Below are 23,370 nucleotides of genomic sequence, written 5' to 3'. Positions count from 1 at the left end.
TCCCCGGAATCCCAGACACATTCCAGAGGAAATGAACGCTGGTGTCGCCTGTGGGGGCGTGAAGAGCCTCTCTGCCACAGCGTCTGTCTCCTCTGGGCTGTCTTTGATCCGCCTGTTTACTGAAGACCCCCACTAGGCCACTTCCTGTCCCCTAGGGCCCTCGCCAGTGTCTCCCCATGCAACCTCCAGCTTCGGAGTCTGTCATTGACCACCCACTTTATCTTTGCTGAATGAATGTTTCCTTTTCCCTCCTCCTGTCTCTTTCACAGTGCCTATACCTTTTCTGTCCATCACCCGAAATTACAATGTAATTCCCCTTTTACTACGTCTGCCCACCTCCTGTCACACTCTAAATCTGGCCTAACCCATGAGATTACATTAATCGAGTGCAGCGTTATTGCATGCCTACAAGACATCTCTCAGTATCTTTCAGTGGTTTCCTCTCTGATCCCTTTTATATAGGATGTCTGTGGTTGCGGGCATTTCTTGTCTGCTAATAAAGATGGAGCCTGTGATGAGCCTGACACTAACCTTTGTCCTACCTGTTCTGTTTTCCTTCCAGTGGTGCAAAGAGTTGACACTGTGTCCGAAGGTATCGCTAACTATGGAGGAAAGATAATTGCTGTCGAGACTGATTTGAAAAAGCTAGGTAAGTTCCATGTATCTGTGGTTAAGCTGCAGTAAAAGAGAAGTGAGAAGCTGAACAGTCTTTGTAACTTTGGCACTCATCTCCCTCGTCAGATGATCAAGCAGGGGCGAAGTCGGAGAATACCACCACAGAGATCCAGGCTTTCAAGAACAACATCTGGTCTCTCCAGAGGCAGCTGTCTGCGGTGGAAGAACGCATCCACAGCGATCAAGTTAAGCTGAGTCAGCTGCAGAACATTGGCTCAGACATCCAAAACAGCCAGGGCTCCATTCAGGGATCGCTGGATAGCAACACAGCCACCTTGCACTCTGTAAATGGCACGCTGCAGTCTCACGGCGGCGCCATTGGAGGCCTGCAGGACGACACCACACGACTTCAGAGAGAACTCCAGCAGCAGGTGAAACTTCAGGACCAGGCCCTGCTCAGCATCAGCGGCCTCAACTTCACCCAGGCCCAGCAGAGAGACCTCATCGCTGTACTGCAACGCTCAGTGGAAGACACTACCCAGGCCATACAGAAAATGCGTAATGACTTTCAGAGCCTGGAGCAAACGGCCAGACAGACGCGTTCGGACACTGAGTGGCTCCGTGGTAAGGTGGAAAACCTCCAGGTCATGGCCGGCAACACCTCAACTCTTGCAAAAGCCAACAACGACAGCCTGGAGGAGGTGGGATCACAACTGGCTTCGGTGGCCAACCAGATCCAGAACACCAGCAGCCTGGCTGATGCCCACGACCAGACCCTCAGGGAGGTGTTGGACCGGCAGAGGGACTTCAGTAACTTTACATCCACCAAGTTTGACCGGCTGGAAGTGCGGCTGGATGAGTCCGAGCAGAGTATGGACCGTGTGACCGGCAACATCAGCTTCACCACGCAGCTCCTGGGCGCCATCAACCTCAACCTGAACGACCTGCGCACTTGTTCCGAGACCGTCGGCCGCCACTCTGACTTCTTGGTGAACCTCAACAACAGCGTGACGGACGTGAGGACAGATGCGTCCAGTCTGAGGTCTCAGCAGGAAGAGCTGGGAGCGCGTATGGACAAGGAGGTCACCAACCTCTCTATTGTCATGGAGGAGATGAAGCTGGTTGACAACAAGCACTCACAGCTAATAACCAACTTCACAATTTTAAAGGGTAAGGAAGGTGTTGTATTAATTAAATAGTTATTTTGAAAGTCAAAGAACTTGATATTTTGGGAGCTTATTCGCATTCTTGCAAGGAATTTGATGAGGAAAATCAAATTCACTCTAATGTTTTACAACACTATGTAAAATAAACTGCAGCCATAGTATTAATCTAAATCCTAGCAAAAAATAACTAAGCGCTCATTGCAAAATGTCACTACCCTTCTTTTTTGGAAAACATTTGAAATCGTGAATTTTTATTTTCAGGCCCTCCTGGTCCCAGAGGTTCAAGAGGGGACAAAGGACCCCAGGGATCAGCTGGTCAGCCTGGCCAGAAGGGAGAAAAAGGTGAAAAGGGTGGTCCGGGGATACGAGGACCCAGAGGAGAGCAGGGTATCCCAGGATCACCAGGTCTACCAGGGTTAAAAGGCATGCCAGGCGTACCCGGCAACCCCGGGTCAAAGGGCTCCCGAGGGTCAGGAGGCAGGGCCGGACCTCCTGGGACAAAAGGAGAGCCGGGTGCTAACGGTCTGCCTGGAAGAGACGGACAGCCTGGTCCTCAGGGGGCACAGGGCCCCCCGGGTATCAGAGGGGCAATGGGGTCAGCTGGTGAGCCGGGTCCAAGGGGACTGCTTGGGCCAGTGGGGCCTCCAGGGTCTCCGGGACCCCCAGGACAACCGGGACAACAAGGGGTCCCAATCCGGGCTCCATCAATTCCTATGGGCCCTGTGTCTCTGCAGGATGAGGCAGTAGCTCCTACTCTTTGGGCCCCAGGTAAAACTTGACATCTTATAAGCTTCAATGTTTCCTTTAATTTCCCAACATCTCAACTATTTAATAATCAAAATGTTGGAGGTATACCAATTTGATCTAACCTTGTTGATAATAATATGGTTGTTTGTGACTTTATGTTTTACAGGATGCCCTTCTGAGTGGGCACACTACAGAGGCAAGTGCTACTTGTTCTCCAAAGACCTGCACAGTTTCGACGATGCAAAGGCGACCTGTGAATCATCTTCTGCTTCATTGTTGATCATCAACGATGTGGAGGAACAGGTGATTAATCATGATTCTCTCTTTAGCACTTTAAGAATGAAATCAGCTAAAATCATTATGCACTGGAATCAAATGTTGTCCTTGTTCTGTAATATGTGAGGTTATATCTCAGTCTTGATGTCCTCGTGTGATCTCAGAAATGGCTGAAGAAGCAGACCTTTGGAAAAGGCTACTTCTGGATGGGTCTGACGGACAGGGAGGAGGAGACCGCTTGGCGCTGGCTGGATGGGACTGAACCTGCTTTCACGTCAGTATGAAATCAGGAAATACCACCATAGGGAACCTTTTATCCTGTGTTAAGCCCCAGCAGGCGGGGGCTACGGGCTTTTTTTTCACGAAACTGTGTCTCAGGGCTCCTTAACATTTAATAAACTAGGAATGTGTCATACTCACTTAACGGGAAGAAACTCAGCTAACTGACAATTTGAACCATTTTTACCGAATCAAAAAACAAGTCTCTCAAGAAGCGTCTAAATGAGCCCTGAGCTATAAAATGCTAACGCACTTAGCACAGAACTCTAGGTATAAATACTTTATTACTTATCAGATCTGTACAAACAAGATATTAGCTAGCAAGCTGAGATTCCACAGATTCCAGAAGTATAAGTATCATCACTGAGCGATCAGAACCCGCGACATGGGAAACAAACCCAGACAACACACAACGTAGCTTTATGGAGCAAAATCGGGACATTTGTCTTACCTTTAGCTGTTTCTGATCAAAAGTTGTGTTCAATGGCATTAAAACGAGAAAAACGCGGTTGAAGGTTAATCCATAGGTTAATCCAATGTGTGTGTGTCACTTTGATTATGTTTACTGATAATCCATCATTCAATTTTCAAACTGAGTTTTCATATTAGCTGCTATGATAGCTACCAGAGTATATCGCAGCTTCCTGTTTTGGGTATTCTGGCTACGCATCACTCTCACTCTCACTCCTTATTTGGTAACGTGTAGGTGGATTTAGGAACTTCCCCTCTATTCTATTGGCTCTAACGGTTAAAAAGAGATGTCAATCATCAAAATCGACCAAGGGGGGCCGGAGATATGGAAAATCCAGCCAAATTACCCCAGAAGTGTTTTTAAAAAAAATCTAAATCTCACTAAAAAGGTAAAATGTCACTTGTTTTGCATCAATCTTGATACAGGGTACTTATTATATGTTATAGTTTGGATTCCTAAAGATTTGAGTCTAACCCATCATTCAAGGGTGTCTATCCCATCATTCAAGGGTAGTTTTCACTATAAGTAATGTATTTCTTTGGACGGACACTATAATTTATGTTTTTTTACTATGTTCAATCTGAATTTACTTTAAAATAAATCTAAAATCTAAATCTATATTGATTCTGACTTTTCTACATCCAACTCACAAGTTTATCATTGCTTTGAGAAAAAACATTATTAATTTACCCCTTTTATAAGTGGAGTTATAGTGATTTGTTCTAGGAATGTCATTTTCGAGCCTGAGACCTGGAAAACAGGCTCAGGGCTTAACAGGTTAATTAGGTGTTGTTCCTCAGATGGGTATTTTGTTTCAGAGCTGCTTTCCAATAATAATAACAAGCCGTAGGTTTTCATTTACATGAAACAACACTATAAAAACATGCAAAGTCTGAACTTTCTGATGTTTTTTGATTGCTTTGAAATGCAAAGCTCCACTGCTATATTCCTGTTGCCCAGTTAAACAAAACAAATACTCTCACATTCAATAAACTTGTATTTGTCAGGGTGGTCAGATCAGACAAGTTCACTCTCTTGCAATGAAAGGAAAAACATTCTCTGCAACTGCAAAAAAAGGATATAGACACCATTATGGAATGTATCAAAACAGCATATAACATATGCACCTTTGGATAGAAGCTTCATTAACCTCAAACAAATCAGATGATTCAACTTCAATTCCTGCTGCAGTTTGTCTCTCTCTCACCGCTGTAGTTTTCCACCATTCTCTTAGAAAAAACCCTGTGTGTCTAATGTTTGATCGCCCCCTCTTGTTTGCCTGCAGGAGGTGGAAGCCCGGTCAGCCTGATGACTGGGGCCACGGGCATGAAATGGGAGAAGACTGCGCAGGGCTCATCCATGAAGGGCTGTGGAATGATTTCTTCTGTGAAGATCTCATAAGCTACATCTGTGAGAAGGAAATGGATACCAGTACGTTGGTTCTTCTCTTCTTTTCCTTTCCAAATGTCCAAAAGTCGAGCTGTCCTAATATCTGTCTTGATCTTTTTTTGCAGCAAGTTTGCCTGAATCGTAGCGATTTCTTGGAAGGGAGCTTGCAGTGAGCAGCTAGACTTCCCCCATGTGGCACTGGTCCACCAGCACAGCACATGGAGAGTCCGTACGGAGAGAGAAAAGGGACAATTTTGAAATAAGCCCAGTGCTGCAGTAGAGAACGTCTCTTTCATGGGGAAGAGATGCCTTTCTCCTCCAAAGTGAACACAGTCCAACATTACCAGCAAGTGCAATACAGCAGGGCAATCACAGAAGGAGGACTTTTATTTTTTAAAGTACCAAATCACCAACTGACTTATATATATATAAATATTTTTATGGTTATTTTAAATACATTTTATAAAACTGTATTCTGCGTGAATGTCTGAATGTATATTTGATTATGCAAGTTTTGTAGGAAGTTATTCACTCTATGAAGCCAAGTGGACTTATCGTAGTGCTTTTCATAACATGTACTGTAATAGTCTTAAAATGAAAAGGTGCAAAATGATGCGCTAAAAACATGAAATGTCGCTGATATGCTATCTTTGAGGAACCGTTTATCTCCCCTCATGAATGTCTATATAGCATTTTCCTTTATATGAGTAGAATCGAAGTAAGCATTTACACATTAATACAGAAATATGTCAAAATCAGCTTGTTTTAGTTCAAGACTGCACATTTACAGTTTAATATGTTACAGTATGTTGTGGTTATGAGATTTATTTTTCACTATTACAGACGTACATATGCTAATGAATATGAATCTGTGGATCCTACAAATATAAAATGTGCCATTTTATGCACTCAGGTAGTTTCCTGTGAAGAAAAACACTTGAGTTTAACAACACTACGAAAAATGAAGGAAACGCTCAAATAAATATGTAAAAACCCACAAGGTGTTTGTATTTGTTGGCTTTTTTTTAACATTTTTATGCAGATCCAGGTAAACTGATCTGGTGTCAGATGGCTTATCTGTCTGCATAAGTGTGACGGTCATCACAAAACTCTCCACAGTATTGTAGAACTTTGTTTATTCATTTTGCACAAAAGAAGGTATTTTCACATTTCTATTGTTTGAAAAATAACTTTCCCAGTGACTGACTTTCATTGTTTCTCTCCTCCCTAACCCAGATTATAAGCAGAAAAGTCGATTTTCGTAGATAACCTTGGGCTATGCAACATTTCCTCTCAATCATTTCACATCCTGTTTTCCTGCTTTAGGTCAACTCCAATCACAGTCACTCCTTAAGCTGCACAGAAGATTGAAATGATGTTACAATAGCACCTTAAATAGGAGGGAACTAACTACCTTTATCAACACGGACATTGGATTCCTTATGTTAAAAAACAAACACAACAGCGACTGAAGACTGAAAGTGCTTACAAAAATCTGAATTGTACTCTCACCTACAGCTGTCTATTGAAAACTACTTTTTGAAGACTTCAAATTTGTTTAAGATGCACTCTTGTAAATGAATTTGACATAGTAAACATCAAAGCAACACAGAAGAATGCAGGAGCCAAGCTGACAAAATGTTAAGTTTGAGCTGTGCTTGCTCTAAGTGATACAGTATGCGAATAATTTAAGAAATATGTTTACTATTAACCGCTCATTTCACATTGCATCATTTACAAACATTCACAAAGAAGCAGCATATTGTCTAAATGTAGATTTATTGTTGAGGTATGATAGAACTATTTCCTCTTTTTTTCTCTTTGCTTTGTACAAAATCTCGGTAGTGGAATACACTTAAAAAAATAATGGGACTGCCAATTGGGTTGCTTTTGGGGTTGATGTTTGGACAACTCAGGAGACACAACTTACAATCTTCCTCACATGTTTCATTTCACATTTCCCTGGAAGCCTCTCTTTTCCCTTTTTCTCTTTCGGGAGGTGTTGTGACTCGTGTTTCAGTGCAACAAGGTGCAGTAAAGGAGTCTCAAGCTCCAGCAAACACTGGGACTGTAAGCATGTTTCCAATTTTACCATTCAGATAGGAATTAATCCTGTAAAGACTTAGGATCAGTTATTGTTGCTCACTACTGGTGAACTCCTTTCTTCGTCGTCCGTGCGGCTCTTCCGGTCCCGTGCGTTGGAGAATGTAACGGCCGATGGGGCTAAAGATGAAGTGGGGGAGGTGAGGGGTGATGGTGGAGGCAGGCTGGCTCAAACGAAGGCGTGAGGTGGTGGCTTTTCTAGTCGTCTTTCTCCACTATGACCTCCCCGTGAAGCACCCTTCTCCTCTGCCGCAGCATGTGGAAGAAGAGCTGAGGGAACACTGTGGGGACAATGAAAATGTTCTGTTAACTGTTCTTTATGCTATAGGCAAAAGTAGTCAGCTGTCTCAAAGCTCACTACATCCGAATTTTAAATAAAAAAGCAGGAGAGCAAGAAACCTTTATAAGTCATGCGAAACAGAATATTGTATATTTGATCTGCAAAATGTATGCATTTTGAAAACTTGTTCATTATCAACTTTTTTAAAGTTATATGTCTTGCATTGGTGTTGTCCTTGATTGAATGTATTACTGTTTACCTGGCACAAAGATGCTATATTAACATCATTGCATCAATACAAAATGTAAAACAAAGATGGCTACCAGTCAGTTTCAGGTTTTGGGAGATGTGCTTATTTGTTCTCTTTCGAAAAGTTAGTAGGCTGAATAAAAAAAAAGCTATAGCCAGAAAAAAGTTAGCCTAGCAGTGACTTCCTGGATACTTGTCATAGGTCAGGGGTCGCCCGACGGCAAATGTGACTCAAGAAATTCCCTGCAACTTTCTAGTTTTCTAGGACATCTTAAGTGAGCTTTAGAGGTCCTAGTGTATGGATTTTGTAACCATTTGACAGACCCAGGCTAACTGTTTCCCATGTTTCGAGTCTTTATGCTAAGCTAAGCTAACTGTCTCATGGCTCCAGCAACATATTTAAGATGGAGACATGATAGAGGCATTGATCTTTTCATCTTACTCTCGGCATAAAAAATAAAACTCTCGAAATTATTCTTTCAGACCATTTGAAATGCTGTTTCTCTGAAGTCTCATGTAGAGAAATATGAACGGTTAAATCCTCACTGAGAGGTAATCTATCTGGGGTCATCCTCCTTTTCATATATTCTCATAACATGGACATAGAAAGTCTCCTTACGTGGGATGTAGGACAGCATGAGGATGATGAGGCAGTAGTAGTAGTCAAAGGACACGTTATACTTGTTGGGGAGCCTCATGGAGTACATTCCAGATCTGCGTACAAACGGCAGGGCAGCATAAATGGTCATCAGTTCCCCGATGACCCCCAGGGGGTAAAGCACGATGAAGAAGTTGTACCTGGGAAGGAAAGGATTTAAACAGTTACACAAATGCAACAAACACACACAGTTTACGGATGTTAAAGCACTCACATGCCTAGGTTTCTACACACACAATTTACACTTAGATTTGAACAAATGCAACCTTTAAAAATTAGTTCAACAGTCAATGCATGATCCATAGAATCTTCTTTTTAATTGTACACATGCACAGTTAGCATAAGCAACAATAATTGTCCTGTTTTGTCTCTTGTATCATTTCCTATCATAAACCTGCTTTTGACAGGTAATCAAACACAACTAAATTGGGTCACGTTGTATTTCTTTAGTTTGTGCTTTTCTTGAAGCTGATGCAATGCAGTGGTGGGTTTTTGGAAAACTCCCACAACTCCAACAAGTGGATTTAGTGGCCTCTGGCTGGGAGTTTGCAGATTACAACCAATCAAACTAATATTCAAAGAATCCAAATAAATCTACACATTGTTCCATTGTTTGTTGGCAGCCAAACAGCAAATGATAATTCAAGAAAGAACAAAATCACGTCCATGTTTGCTCATAATAAATTGTTCTGAGTTGAGGGAACCTACTCGGCTATTTCTACTTTTTAATTGCCTGCTGTTTTTAAATGTAATGTTACCTATTGGAGCAAATTGGAACACTGATAATGGGCGCTGACTCAAACCTAGACATGTTGCTGGGTCTCCTCTGTGAAAAGGGATGTGATTTGGCAGATTTTGAAGTGGGCAAAGCCGCAGGATCAGGTTGCAGATGCTGTCTGAAAACTGCCACTAAGTGATTGATTACAAAGTTAAGAGGTATGTTTTTCATTACTTGGCTTCCATACAGACGATTGCGTGATCAAAAATCAAATCAGTTATTTGGCAGGAAGATAGCTTGGTTAACAAATCTTGGAATACTAAGACAAAACATGTTCCCAAATTCGTCATAAAATCATCTAAGATACTGAATAAAGCTGCTCTTCATAAAGCTATTCACAATCTGTCATCTTGTTGGTTTGCCACTATTACTTCCTGTCACTTGGCATAAGTGTGACATAGCCAGCCTCTCTTTGTGACAGCACAGGGCCTCTGTAGTAGGATATATGCCATGACTCAGGGCTACAGAGGTCCTGTATTTAGTAGGGACCACAGCAAAGGCTCGGGGGAGCATCTCGGCGGATGTGAGAGAAATGTTGGGTGAACATTCCATGACCAAAACGGATGGTCTTAAAAACATGAGCAGCTGAACATGAGCCCCTCTCCCGGGGCCTGGCGTCTCCTCCGTGCTTAAAGAAAGCCGTGAAGGGTGGGGGGCAGGGAAGAGAGTTGCATTAAGTACACAAGGTTTCAAACCCCTAAACAAAAGAGTAACTGGCTCAAGACTGATCACATGACGAGCTGAACTAGCAGACAAAAAACATAGTTTGGGTTTAACCTTCAAACTGCAGACAAGATGTCCCACCTTGGACTTGAGTTGATGTGATATGTAAACGTCACTATCATGAAGTGAGACAGCCTCTCTCTCGGCTGTAAGATGCCAAGCCTGTGTGTTGGGACAGCTATCAATGTGTACAGCTGACGTTCCTGCCAGCGTCTCCAATTTCAGCTGAGCTACTGTAGCAGGGAGACTGCCACGTCACAAGTGCTCTTCATACAGTAGTAGACAGGCATTATGTCACTCTAGAGCTGAGAAATGTGTCGGTCATCACCGCATTATACTGACAACCAGTTGTGTGCTTTCCATGCAGATAATTAAGGCTTTGATTTACACCTTTTGGATTACTATTGTTGTAAGAAATCACGTTTTTTACATAAGAAATATATGCCATTATCTATTTGTATTCTATTTTCAAATCTGTTTTGAAAAATAAACCCTCTTCTGTATCCTTGATTGTCAGAGCACAATTGTTAGCAGTTAGTTCTGTTACCTAATTAGGTGCTAATCAATAAACACACAGGCGATACCTAATACACACACACACACACACGGCAGCACTTCCCAGGGAGGGGAAGCATGCCAGAGGTGAAATCTCCAGATCAGTGCTTAGACATGCTTAGACAACAATGTCTGACACAGTAATGACAATTCAAGCTCATCCCGGCAATGGTATCTCCACCTGGCCCATTTGATGAAGTACGGCAGGTGGTGGAGCAGGTTGAATGTGTAGTAGGAATATCTGGTAATCTCTGTCATCGTCCACACAACCAGGAATAGAATTACGCTTTCTTCACTCTGGATCTTCATTTACGTCAGGAAAAACACGTCAAATATACACAGGAAGGACAGAGTAACTTAAAAATAACGTGCAAATGAGCAATTATGGTAAATACAAAACACATAACAGTACAATAAAGCACAGCTCTTGCAGTTTTCAGATGTGTTGTGTGATGTTTCTGTGTTGTGGCGTGATATTCACCTGTCTGATGCTGTTGGTGACGAACCAAACCATGAATATTCGTGAACACACTTGCACCCCGGTCACAATTACAGAAGTCCTCACAATTCCTGCAGCAAAAAAAGACACATAAAAACAACAGTTTAAAGCTGCAGTAGTTGTCAGTAAGTAATTGTGATTTTTAAACCAATAAGACATAAACAAAATCCTCACATACCAATAGCACAATGTCCCACCTGTAAGACAAGATACGTAATAATCAATTCATCTCTACCATCTTTTTTAGAAGCGTTGTCATTTCTCTAACTCTAAGACAGTATTTAATCAGTTCATGCTACAACTGGGTAGCTATTGCTCTCAAATTCTTACCTCAGCTAGTGCAAAGGTCTGGAAAAACTTGAGGGTCCTTGCTATACTTCTGTACAGACCCTTGGTTGTGCCTTTCTGGATGTAGAAGCGCATCATTGCAATGGCCAAAACCAGCCACCTGAAGAAACGAAAGAAAAACACATAATGTAAAATAAAGTGTTTGATGGATCTGTTTTGATTGATACAAGAGATTCCGGAAAGTGGCTTTAATGATGGTTCAAATTGAAATCATGTTGTTCAGCTCTGTGTATAAAAATGTTTTTCGGCAAATGCATTTGAAACACAAACCATAAACATACAGCACCTTCTCATAGATGTCACATACACATCTATCTAAATGTGTCAACTGTTTAGTCTTAATCGTATTGCTTCAGATAGGAGAATAAAGAGCAGGAGAAACAAGATATTGTTTAGTCTCACCATCATCACCAAAGTAGTGTGAATGAACAATGGACAATACAGTCAATTTACCTTAAAATTATACAACAATAGTAAGAGATGCAAATATTAGCTCATAACTTGTAATTGCCCTACCTTGACAATAGCCTAGATGGCGATTATTGACTTATTTTAGTACTTTTGTCAAAGAAAAACGATATTTGAAAAGAAAATGTGCATCTTCTATGGTAGAAAACATTACAGAAAGCCAACAGAAGTAATTCTTAAAAAATAAAATGTGTATAATTCGACATATTAGCATATTAATACATTTAAATCAGTTTTCATTTGACCCAATTTCAGCAGTGACGCAGGACATAATAAATCCGTCCCATCATGCCATTCGGCCCAAATGAAGTGATTGGACGGCCGCGGCCACCTTACCTGTCTACCAGCGCCATATGGCGCTGTCTGTACTGTACGCGCTCGTGCACCTATACGCGTCACTGGACCGGAGTCTTCCCAATGCATGGCAGCCGTGAGTTGTCTACGTACATTAGCAACGTTTGTTGTTAACGTTTACTATATTATGTTTACTTTTTTTTTTTTTTGCGGTGCGGTTTTGGAGGGAAGTTTACTGGGACAGGCTGTCAGTTTGCAAACGTGGCTCTTGCTAGTTATTCAAGATTTCAAACAATAGCACTTGCGTGAGTTAATGAAAACACATATTTCTACAATTGTATGAGTTGGTGGAGCCAACTCTTGGGACTGCTATTGAAATAATTTCTAGTAGGCCTATACATAATTTATAAATTCTACCAAAATGAAATCATGTGTAACATTCTAAAAGACACATTGTCATGCTGTCTCCCTCTCTGCGCAACATAGGCCTACAATACAATAAACTGAAGCTGGGCTCCATAATGACTAGCATGAAACAATGTCTCAAATAACTGTTAAGAGGATCAATTGTATTAACAACAGGTTTACAGTGATGCAACGCAATGATTACTTTTGCTGAATATATTCTTGATTCCTTTCTCTTTTTTTCAAATGAATTGACCAAAAAAGGTAGAATGTCATGATGCTGACATTTCAGGAGCTGAAATGGTTGAAAATGTGTCTTTTTTTCGATATGATGACTAAGAAACTGACCCTGTTGCCAGTGCTTGATACATAACCTACATTGTGTTTTGATTATGTAAGTTATGTAAGTATATGTGTATTCAGTTAATGTCTGTATGATGATTACATCAGTAAAGTGATGTTATAAGATGTAAATGTAAAAATGTCCTCTTGACTCTTGAAGTTCTAAAAGCATAGCTTTATAATGAATAATGACATAAAACAAGATATGGTGATGATAAACAATTAATGCTGCAAGTGTTAGATCATGATGGTAACTAAAGCCAACTGTACACATAAGGATTTGTTTGCACCAATACAATTGAAGAATCACTAAAACGTAATGTGTTATTATAAATCAAGCTATCCAATAGTTTATGTAAATACAGCTGATCCACTCCTTTTAATATGTTGAAATCAGCTCCAACTCAACCAAATACACCAGTAAAATCCTGATTTCATTAATGCATGTGAAAAGACACTGAGCCATTTCTCTGCATTCTTCAACTTTCCTATACATTTCTAGTACACCTGATATAAATGGGCTATATCATTTTGTGCAGATATTTTTCTTCTACACTGTTGTATTGCTGCTTTTACTGAAGTAACACACTGATCTGACAGCTCAGTTATACACAGGTCACTAAGCAGAGACATTATGTACCATATTTTTGCCTTGCTAGTTTACCCTAAAAACACGATGAAACATTTTCTGTTTGCATCTCACAAATGTTATGTTATGAAAAAAATCTGCTCATTGAGCATTTCAGTGTCCCAGGGCTGAGCTCCAGTGTCAGCGCGCCGGCTATACTTATCACTGCAACTGCGGTGCACTGTGGGCCTTGACGCTGACAGTCAGCCCTATTTGGACACGGCTTCAGCCCCAGCCTGTCACTTTACCAAACGCCTTCCATTCATTATCTAACACTCGCACAAATCCCCCTTATATTTCTATGTATTGTCAAACTATCAAACAGTTTACTGAAGTTTCCCCTGCTGCTGTTAGCCACTATATTAAGCGAGCTGAACAGGTACTTTCGGCCACAGAGACTCAGTCCTATAAACAGCAACACAGTGTTTTAGGGAGCGGCTAACTTCTAGGCTTTTCTTATTAATAGGCAGCGGGCGGATTATTACGCACGTACCCGGCGGTCATGGCGATGTTGTAGAAAGTTAGCCATGCTGTAGCGAGGGCGCTTTTCGTTCTCCTCTTGTTGTTGTTTTCCTTCTCCTCAACCGTGCCGTCGTCCTCGCTGGACGCCATGGTACCGGGGGCAGGGTGGGCAAGTCAGGAAGGGAGCTGACAGCTGGGACTGGTGGGGAGGGGAGCAGCGGGGTCATCCATCCCTGCGCCCCTCTCTCGCGGGACTAGTGCTGCAACAAGTGCGTGGCCTGCCGGTGGGAAAGGGACTCTTGTTGTTATAGTGTGAGAGGAACAAAAACGTAAAGGACAATACCACAACTGCCTACACCTTTCATAAGAGTAATATTTGCTTCATAAATGTGCAGTAGTGAAGTAAATTGTAATACTAAGTGTAGGCTATATACTCTGGTGATGTAATTAACATTTTTGTTTATGCGTTGCCAAAGTGGGCCTTCTTATCAAAGTAGTGGACTGTACTATGCAGACTTATTTGATGAGTGTAAACAATTATTCAACAGTAAAAACATCATGTTTCACAGTGTAGCATCAGATGGATGATGTACAGTTACCAATGAAAGCAACACAACTTTAGAAATACACTTATTAAAATCCACACTTTTATTATACTAAAAAAAACGATTGAAATATAAGACATTTCTTTTAAAGTACTAAAAATGAGAATACTTAATAATATGAATAAGTAATGTAGGTAAACAGCACATTTCTGATTATTGTTATTATCCAAATGTCACATACGGGTGTGAGATCATGTGTGTGTGTGTAGATGGATTATTTATTGAAACTTTTCAGTAGCTCAGTAGCCAAGGGAATAAAGACTAATATCACTGTCATTATAAAGACACAAGATTGTTTTACATTTACCTGAATTTGCTGTAGGTGTATATGTTGTTATGTCATGTTTTGCACATGTTGTTGTACACTTATCACACTTTGCCACTAGAGGGCGATCTATACATATAAGAGCCACAAGTGTTTTGGATGTTGCTCTTAATCACTGTGTGTGTTAGTCAAGTCCATTTATGTTTGCTGGTTTTGGAGAATAAAGGGTATAATAATGCAAATCTACATGCTTTTCAGATACTCAGATGAATTTAGGTTATCTAGTTTGTGTAGTTGATTGATAAAACGAGATTTTTATTTCATAGGCATCTGTATGTGAAGAGCAGTCACATCCCCATCACAGCATGGTACACAAAGCCTAGTGCAGTGTAAGCAGTTGGTGAGCAGAGAGCAGGGCTGTGCTGTGTGGAACATGCTAGTGGTGGGCAGACAATGCAGCGGTCCGAGGCCTGACCAGCCCTCAGAGGGACAGGGGTCGCCTCACTGCGACAACAGCCCCTGTCTCCCTCCCTTCTTTTTCTTTTTTTGAGCTCCACAGCATGGGCTCGGGGAGGACGCTCAAGTTTGCCCTGTGCGAGGTGCTGCAGTTCGCAGGCCTGTGCGTGCCGCTCTTCATCGTCATGCAGAGGTTCGCCGTCATCGTAGCAAAGGTCAAAACGTCCGTGCAGCCGCCCCGAGACGGCAGCACGGCCTACTGGCTGATCGTGGCCTCCTCCATCGCCTACGTCACCTCCACTGCCCTGCTGGTCTGGGTACCCATGAAGTACATGGTCTTCGTCAAGAAGAAGTTTCTCATCGGGAGGAAGAAGTGGTGAGTTTCTACATTTCTCCTGATGTCAGTGTTGTGGTGAGCAGTGCAGAACTGACTGAACCTGACCTGATGGTTTGGACTGCACTCGCCTGGTTAATGTCATGAGTTGGCAAGTCCTGCAACTGCCTTTGTCTTCCTTCCTTACTTCTTTCCTCTCCTTTGTCTTTGCATCAGGAGGCCTGTGGCCCTCGTTTATGTGATCGTGTCCACATTACCCTGCTTTGCCTTTCTCATCGCCAGCTCTGAGGTACAGCAAGATGTGTAGTGTGTAATGTGTTTTAGGAGTAGTAGTTGTTTTGGAATATAGTGTCTATCATCAAAAAATAACCGCTGTGATTCGCCAGACATTTGCATAATCACGGTGTGAGGCATCTGTGAGTGGAATAAAGGTGATGATTTGTGAGGAGCCCTTTGCCTCTCAGGGGATGCATATGGATAAGGAGCTACTGATAAGCAGCTTGGTTCCTCTTCCTGTCCAAGCTGCCCCTGTCATATCATCTGTCCATGAGGCACCTTTTCACTTCCTCTCTGGCTGCGGCCCAGGTCCCATTTGCTTTTTTTATGTGGCCCTTTCTGGAGCCTAAGCTGACCTTTTTAGGCATTTGCTTATCTGGTGTCTTTTACACAAGGGCCATCAATTCTGCTAAGATGCAACTTGTCTGCTTTGTTCTCTGTCCTGTTGGCATGAAGTCCTGACTCAGGGAAATACCAGCGCTGTAAGTGATTTAGCCCACAGACCAAGAGGAGGTCAGACATGTAGACGTAAAGCATTGGTGCAAAGATGGGATCTAAATTGATTAGAAGTAATCACATGAAATATTCTTATATGATCAACATGTGATTTTTCCGCTGTTTCCCTAGATTCAGATAAATAATAACATGACATATGATACGTTCACGGAGCTCCCTGTGTCACTAGTCCTCTTCTCCCTCATCTGTATTGACGTTGTGGAGAGGATACGCCACTGCAGACTGACTGGCCATGGTGAGTGAGCTCTCTGAACACATCATATAAATCACTCACCTTTAGAGGGCTTTAGATCCCGATCTTCTACATTACAGGAGCCTGGATGCAACAAATGGATGTTCATTTATCCATAAAATTGAACTTCTGTGGCTCTGTGCCAGAAATTGGTGTAACTGAGGAAATTAGCTTTTCTCTGTAGTATGTTTACTTTCTCTCCCCAGCTAATGACATGGAGAGAGATGCCGACATCCCCTCGACTGTCCTCACACATGTGGAACAGGTAACCCCAGTATCGCCTATCACCCCAGCCGGGCCGGGGCCATCTGTGCCCGGGCAGGCTGGGCAAAATCCCATGCAACCGGGATCAGGCCAGCGCAATGACAGGAACCAGAACGGACCAGGGGCCCGATCGGAAGCCAACGGGACCCTCCCAGGGATACAAGGTAACCCCGGGAGACCGTTTAGCATCTCTGGATTGAGCTCACGATCTGCAAGCACCTCAGTGTACCATATTTCTCCGTACGAATACACGGGTCCACTGAGATTCCTGTGTGCCAGCGACGCTCGTGCAGATGTGTTCGTGGACAGCTTTATGTTCTGGATGGATACCGTGGAGATGGTGAGGGTGGCGGGGCATCCCCTTGTCTATCACTCAGGCTGGGTGTTCCCCATCTACATCTTCAGCTACCTGTCCTGCCTGCGGGTCGTGGTCATGCCCCACAGCCCGCTGCTCCCCTCACTAGGAGTGGCCCTGCAGGACTTTCCGTTCTTCTTTGTGCGCGTCGGCCTCATCGCCTTCTTTGGCTTCGTCACGCCCATTCTCTATCTGATGAAGAACCTGCTGGTCTGCCTGGCGTTTGTTTATTTCAACTTCATGACCAAACTGAGGGTCTTCAACACAGAGAGGATGTTCTTTTGAGACTTCAAGAAAGACATATACTAGGAACAGGCAGAATCAGGAATTGAAGAGGTGGTTGCACTAACTCTTTAGTTCGAATTGGCAACAAAGAGGAGACAGTTGGTCACAATGCATGATGGTACTTTTCACGGGCCAATAGGGTGCAATGTTTTCCCAAAAAGGACCTTTACAGTGTGTGTCACATGACTGTGTTGCGTATCATTTAACTTTTATGTTCAAACATTACTCCTCTAAACCCCTCACCATGCATGGCACTTGAGGAATGTACCTGTATTGTCCTTTGAGAGTTTATAGCAGTTTCTTTCTACCATGATAAAGTGCAGTGAATGTGAAAAAAACTAAATCCATGTCGTTTACATTGGGTTTTTCTTTGCCAAGTTATATCCAGAACAGAACAACATAGTGAGTTTGTATCATTGATACATATATTTTGCTAAGATTAATAAAGAGAATCATTTAAATAGATGTCTTAAGTTTCAGTAGTGTGATTTATGATTTTGACCTCCATTCAAAACTTTTTAACTGGACATTTTTCGCACTTTTTCCCAATCACTCCCCAAGAGAACAGGATTCCTGTCATTATTCTGTGAAACAGTCTCATCACATGCCTTCCCGTAAACCCATGGTCTAGAGCTCAAGAGCACTGACAACAAGAAGGCTCATTAAACTTCAAAACAGCCCTTCAGAATAAAATGTAATGGCTAGTCAAAATGACAAGTAAACTAAATAATGATGCAATGATAAAGACGAAAGAGATTTATTACTTGGCGATTTGCATTAAATTGTACATCTATTATCAATAAAACTTCTGCTTTCCAAAATATTATTGTTTTCATGTACTGACCCCTTTTATGTTTAATCTTAGTATTAGACTAATTTGATGCATTTCTGTGTACTTCTATATGTCCCATTTAACCCTCTCAGAAAACAGAATAGCATTTATTTTTGATTTATTACCCTTTTTTCTTTCTAATTTGTTTCATAGTTTTCTGGGCCACTCATAAGCAAGAATACAATAAAAATAAATGTTGGTTAACTGACTGCACGGCATTAAACAACCCCAAATATTTTGTATTTTCGTACATTTAACAGATAAAGAGACAGATTTGTCCTCTAAGTTGATATCAAATTGCAAAAAGGAAAGTATATTGTGTTTTAATACTTTTAATTTGATTTTCTGAGAACCTTTACATCATGTCACTAGTAGGTTGCAGTCTATATATGTTCATTATAATATACAACTTAGTAATGATTCTCCTACATCTTTGTGTTTAATGAACATAGGTATTTCCTAGGTATGTGTCTGCACCACTGCTGGGCATCCCTTCAGTTTGAGGCTAAAGTGGTCAGATCTCCACTCGCTTCCCCCAATAGGAAGCAGGATTTCCTCCTGTCCTCTCTTTCTACTGACTTGTATCATCCCAAAGCCCCCGCGGACCTGCAGGGGGCTACTATCCCATGAAAAACCCCCACATCAGCAAAGTGCTGCAAAAACCTAATTTAAACCTTGTTTACTATAGCACAGTAATATTTTGAAACCGGCACATTCCTGATCAGATGTGAAACTTCTTCAAAGCCAATCTCGCTGAAAGTCACCTGCGCTCTTGCACATATTTATTACAGCTATTTATAGAAGATCAAAAATCTCAGTTAAAGGCAATTTATTGAACCTTAGAAAAGCCTGCTTGGATAAATTAATTTACAAAGTCAATCATCCGGTTCCTCTTCTGTCTTTCATTTATTAAAAATAGAATTATTGTCCCACCTTGGCACTCAGTTCTCTTGAAGCAATCACTGGTGGCTTTCTGTTTCTTGTTCAAGAGATTGTTCACTTCCTGCCTTCCTCTGCTAAAAAAAATCTGTGGAAGTTTCTGGAAATTGCTGTTGTTTGATCAATCTGGGTGAGGACAATTGCTTCCTATCATCCAGAGGAACAGAAAGTATTCTGCAGCTCATCAACCAGCACTATGACCCATCCCATCAAGACCACTCTGATTTGTAAGTAAGGAATTGAAATCTAAGATGTATTTCTGTCTCGATCACCAGATGTTGATGATTTCCCCTTTTGGTTCCACAGTGTATTGATGCCGCTGTCCTCCTTGTTGGCGTACATGAAGATGCTGAAGTGTCTTCTGTCTCCAAACTGTCTGTAGCCATCATCAGCCACGTCCTGCAGGGCCACTGTTTCAGACATCGGAACCTCCCGTCTCCGGCTTTCTTTACAGACTACATCTTTCAATCCTTAAAGTAACCTGCAGATGATAGGTGAGTTCAAGAGCACAGTTGGCTTTTATACACACATTTAACGGAGATTCCTATCTGATTATGACTACATATAACTACTTATTCTCTTCTATTCAAAATATTAATAATAACCGTTTTCCGCAACTTGACTTAACGGAAAGAAGCGATTAACAAAACAGTTACAACCAGTTAGCCACCAGTTACACACCAGCAGATACAGATCTATAACAGCATTTGGAGGCAAGTTTCTGACCTCCTGGCAATTTAAGTCCAATATTAAATTCTCTATTGGCTCTGTTTTTGGTCTCTACCAACTTTCCACCTGCTCCTAATGTTCTACTATGTTCGACAGCTACTCGCTAACTGTGTCCGGTGTTTGTTGCTTAGCAGGAAGTGTAAAGTTGGTTATTCAGAGACTTTTTACCAAATATAGCTCCCTTCTGCAGTCAGATACGAAACTGCTGAGACTTTTGAGACTTTTAGCTCTGTTTTTGGTCTCCACCATCTCTCTACCAGCTGCTATATGTTCCACTATGTTCATCAGCTACTAGCTAACTGTGTCTGTCTTCTGTTTGTTGTTGAGCAAGAAGTGTTAAGTCGGTTTATTAGAGACTTTTCACCAAAGAAAACTCACTTTGGCAGCCAACTAAAGTGCTGAGACATCAAAACAGTGAAGTTGGGGCTGTACAACCAAAACAAAGAGCTGAAAGAAGCTATAAAATCAGAGTCAGGTGATCATCAGAGTTCTTTATATGAAGGCGCTTCCTGTGCTTCCACTGAATCCATTCAGTCTTTTTCATAAAAAGAAGCAATGAGGCATCATGCATGAAAGAGCAAGTAGCCTTGAAAATGTTTCCTCAGAGATGGCTAGATGGCTAGTGTCAGATGCTTTTCATTGCTTTTAATGAATACATATACTGGCACCAAATGGGAGGTTCAACCCAAAATCTCAGTGCTGTGCTTTGTTTTAAGAACTTTTCTTAAGATCTATTTTTTATTTATTCAATCTGCTTAAAGTAGTATTTTGTCCCAAACATACACTGATTTATTTGGATTAATGTACAGTATCATGACGCAGGGATTTCTGTCTTAGATTTAGAGGAGTTGCTGCATCAGCTGGGAGTTGGACAGGAAGCAGGGACGCACTCCCACAACGAGGAAGGGGTGACTGCAACCATGAAACTGGAGAAATAAGCAAAGGCTGGGCACAGGTGAGGTTAATGTTTTATTGTAGTTAAAAAGAGTGATTCCTGTACAGAAAAACAAGCTGTGATCTGCATGCAGTCAGTGTGAGCCTTGATTTGAAGTGGCTCCTACTCATCCACAAAATTCTCTCTTCCTTTGAATGTAATCAGGTATGTTTTTCCCCCAATCAGCTGGTGGATATTTTTGCTCTGGATCCTCATTTGCCAATTTCCAAGGATCACTTCAGCCAAATGTGCCCGGCCATTATTCAGCAGTTGCTAGGCAATGCCTGTGAAACTGCAGAGCAAACAAGAAAAGGATCTCCTCCCACTGCTCTCGAGAGTAAGGCATTTTCCCTCATGTACTTACAGTAACTATTAAACACATTCCAAAAGAAGAACTGTACATTAATTATCTTTAACCCATTGGTTAAAATATGAGAAACCTATAAACTCTAAACTGAAGGATCTTGTTAATAAAATGTATGGAATGGAAAAAATAACTATGAGAATTTGAAATCCAGTTCATACCTTTTGACGTAAGATGGGAAAGATTGGTGAGGTATACAACACAAAACATCCCTTTTTAGATGTGGTAATGTATGTATGAGAATGAATAATTGATCTTTTAATTTTCTTCCAGAATTGTATGTATTTGTTGATTCTACTTTTATGTCTTAAGATTTTATATATAGAAACCCTGTTGACTGAGGAGTAAATGTCTAATGGTTTCCTCCCTGTCTCCTCTGGAGATCCTTGGCCTCCATGATGACACTCACAGCCACGAAGACGAACACTATGCAGAAGGGAAGGACTATCTGTGGAGGATTCTGGGAATTATTGCTGGGATTTATGGCTTTTTCCTCATTGAAAGAATCCTTTCCTTTTTGGTTCCTTCTCATGGCCATGTACGTTTTGCAGCTTTTATCTTAGTAATAAAACAGATACTCAAACCATGGGGGGTGAAAGGCAAGGCGATGTTGATTTTCTTTATCTATCCAGAGGTGGAAGTTTTACAGTTTTCCATGAACAAGCAAGTTTGTGGCGAGTCTGAACTTTTGCAGAGCTGATTGTCGAGAAACGGTGGTATCATGACTTTCTTTTGTCCGCAGGGTCATAGTGACCTTCCCTTAGCTTGGAGCTAGACTGCAATGGCCAATCCCAGAGGGGCAAATCCATCTCCACCATACAGCTGGTGAGTCACAACACTGAACTGCTTTGTTTTTCTTTGTTTTTTTTATGAAATGTATCTGATAATAAACAACAAAATATTAGCTGGCAGGTCATATTAGCAGGCTAGCCCTTCAAAGTGCTTACAAGGAGCTAAAGCCTTAACTCATCGGAGTTTCCACACTTATAAATGGACACTGTCACCCTTGGTGTACATTCTAGAGTGCTCCGTGCAGAAACAACATGTATTCATACATCTAAATGACGTAAAGGGATAGTAGCCTTATATTTCATATGGGTTACACCTACAAAGTGTTTTTCTCTCCAAAAAAACAAGAATCAGTTATGGTAACGGAGCTGAAGCATTGGTTAAATGTTGCGGTTGCTGTGTTGTTCCACTGTGAAGTTATTAAAGTCAATATATTTCGATTCGCCCTGATGATACTCTACTCCCACACTACTCCTCCAACCAAGCATCAAGACAGCACTGAAGCACTTGTTCTAAACAGTGGAGTTCTGCTAGAGGGCAGAACTCATCACGATCCTAACAGCACACATACAGTATACAACACAGCACAAAATCAGATTTAAACAAGAAAAATGTATGTGAAATGCATCACTGCCACTAATCACATACAGTACATACATGTAAGATAGAATAAATCCATGTTTACATTTCAAAAACCGACTATACTTCATTTAAATCAATTGTCCTGTGTTGCTTTTCTATAACCGGCAATGGAGCGTGGTGTGGGAGGCAGTGAAGGAACAGTATGTAGGATGTGGGAGAATGAGAAGTATTGAATCATTCAGAAAGCACTTCATGATGTGTGCAATACACACTTGAACTAGAATGTTACAGACACAGCCACTCACATGATAAAGGACCCACTATCGAACCATTTTGTTGCACCACTGCTGGGCGTCCCTTCAGTTTGAGGCTAAAGTGGTCAGATCTCCACTCGCTTCCCCCAATAGGAAGCAGGATTTCCTCCTGTCCTCTCTTTCTACTGACTTGTATCATCCCGAAGCCCCTGCGGACCTGCAGGGGGCTACTATCCCATGAAAAACCCCCACATCAGCAAAGTGCTGCAATAACCTAATTTAAACCTTGTTTACTATAGCACAGTAATATTTTGAAACCGGCACATTCCTGATCAGATGTGAAACTTCTTCAAAGCCAATCTCTCGCTGAAATGAGAGCTATTTATAGAAGATCAAAAATCTCAGTTAAAGGCAATTTATTGAACCTTAGAAAAGCCTGCTTGGATAAATTAATTTACAAAGTCAATCATCGGGTTCCTCTTCTGCCTTTCATTTATTAAAAATAGAATTATTGTCACATCCTGACACTTGGTTATCTTGAAGCAATCACTGGTGACTTTCTGTTTCTTTTTCAAGAGATTGCTCGCTTCCTGCCTTCCTCTGCCAAAAAAAAATCTGTGGAA

At 41.6% G+C, this 23,370-nt stretch overlaps 3 protein-coding genes across 4 annotated transcripts in view; 2 read left to right on the top strand and 1 right to left on the bottom strand.

The window, feature by feature from the left end:
* Positions 1-5,944, top strand: part of LOC117544731 (collectin-12-like) — a 31,299-nt gene extending 25,355 nt beyond the window's left edge. Inside the window, exons 4-11 of one of the 2 annotated variants that reach the window (XM_034214090.1) lie at positions 563-649; positions 742-1,785; positions 2,043-2,330; positions 2,505-2,549; positions 2,695-2,831; positions 2,969-3,078; positions 4,841-4,986; positions 5,070-5,944. In XM_034214090.1, the coding sequence (XP_034069981.1) occupies positions 563-649; positions 742-1,785; positions 2,043-2,330; positions 2,505-2,549; positions 2,695-2,831; positions 2,969-3,078; positions 4,841-4,986; positions 5,070-5,089 (1,877 nt within the window). In that variant the 3' untranslated portion in view covers positions 5,090-5,944. Of the gene's footprint in view, positions 1-562; positions 650-741; positions 1,786-2,042; positions 2,550-2,694; positions 2,832-2,968; positions 3,079-4,840; positions 4,987-5,069 lie in introns of both variants that reach the window. The other variant, XM_034214089.1, reaches the window with a different exon arrangement.
* A 119-nt stretch (positions 5,945-6,063) lies between these two features.
* Positions 6,064-13,956, bottom strand: hacd1 (3-hydroxyacyl-CoA dehydratase 1). The gene is made up of 7 exons (XM_034214091.1): positions 13,768-13,956; positions 11,120-11,237; positions 10,968-10,986; positions 10,772-10,860; positions 10,472-10,593; positions 8,196-8,374; positions 6,064-7,328 (listed from the first exon to the last, which is right to left on the bottom strand). Exons 1-7 carry the CDS (start codon positions 13,884-13,886, stop codon positions 7,246-7,248), a joined length of 729 nt encoding a protein of 242 aa, XP_034069982.1. The 5' UTR covers positions 13,887-13,956; the 3' UTR covers positions 6,064-7,245.
* Positions 13,957-15,056: 1,100 nt separating this feature from the next.
* Positions 15,057-18,086, top strand: LOC117544775 (transmembrane protein 236-like). The gene is made up of 4 exons (XM_034214168.1): positions 15,057-15,438; positions 15,613-15,685; positions 16,300-16,423; positions 16,627-18,086. The coding sequence occupies exons 1-4, from the start codon at positions 15,167-15,169 to the stop codon at positions 17,322-17,324; spliced, it is 1,167 nt and encodes a 388-aa protein (XP_034070059.1). The 5' UTR covers positions 15,057-15,166; the 3' UTR covers positions 17,325-18,086.
* The last annotated feature ends 5,284 nt before the right edge of the window (positions 18,087-23,370 follow it).

Source organism: Gymnodraco acuticeps, unplaced genomic scaffold, assembly GCF_902827175.1.
Source record: "Gymnodraco acuticeps unplaced genomic scaffold, fGymAcu1.1, whole genome shotgun sequence".
Classification (NCBI taxonomy): domain Eukaryota; kingdom Metazoa; phylum Chordata; class Actinopteri; order Perciformes; family Bathydraconidae; genus Gymnodraco; species Gymnodraco acuticeps.
The sequence above is the reverse complement of the archived record's forward strand: the minus strand, read 5'-3'. Positions and strand labels throughout refer to the sequence as shown.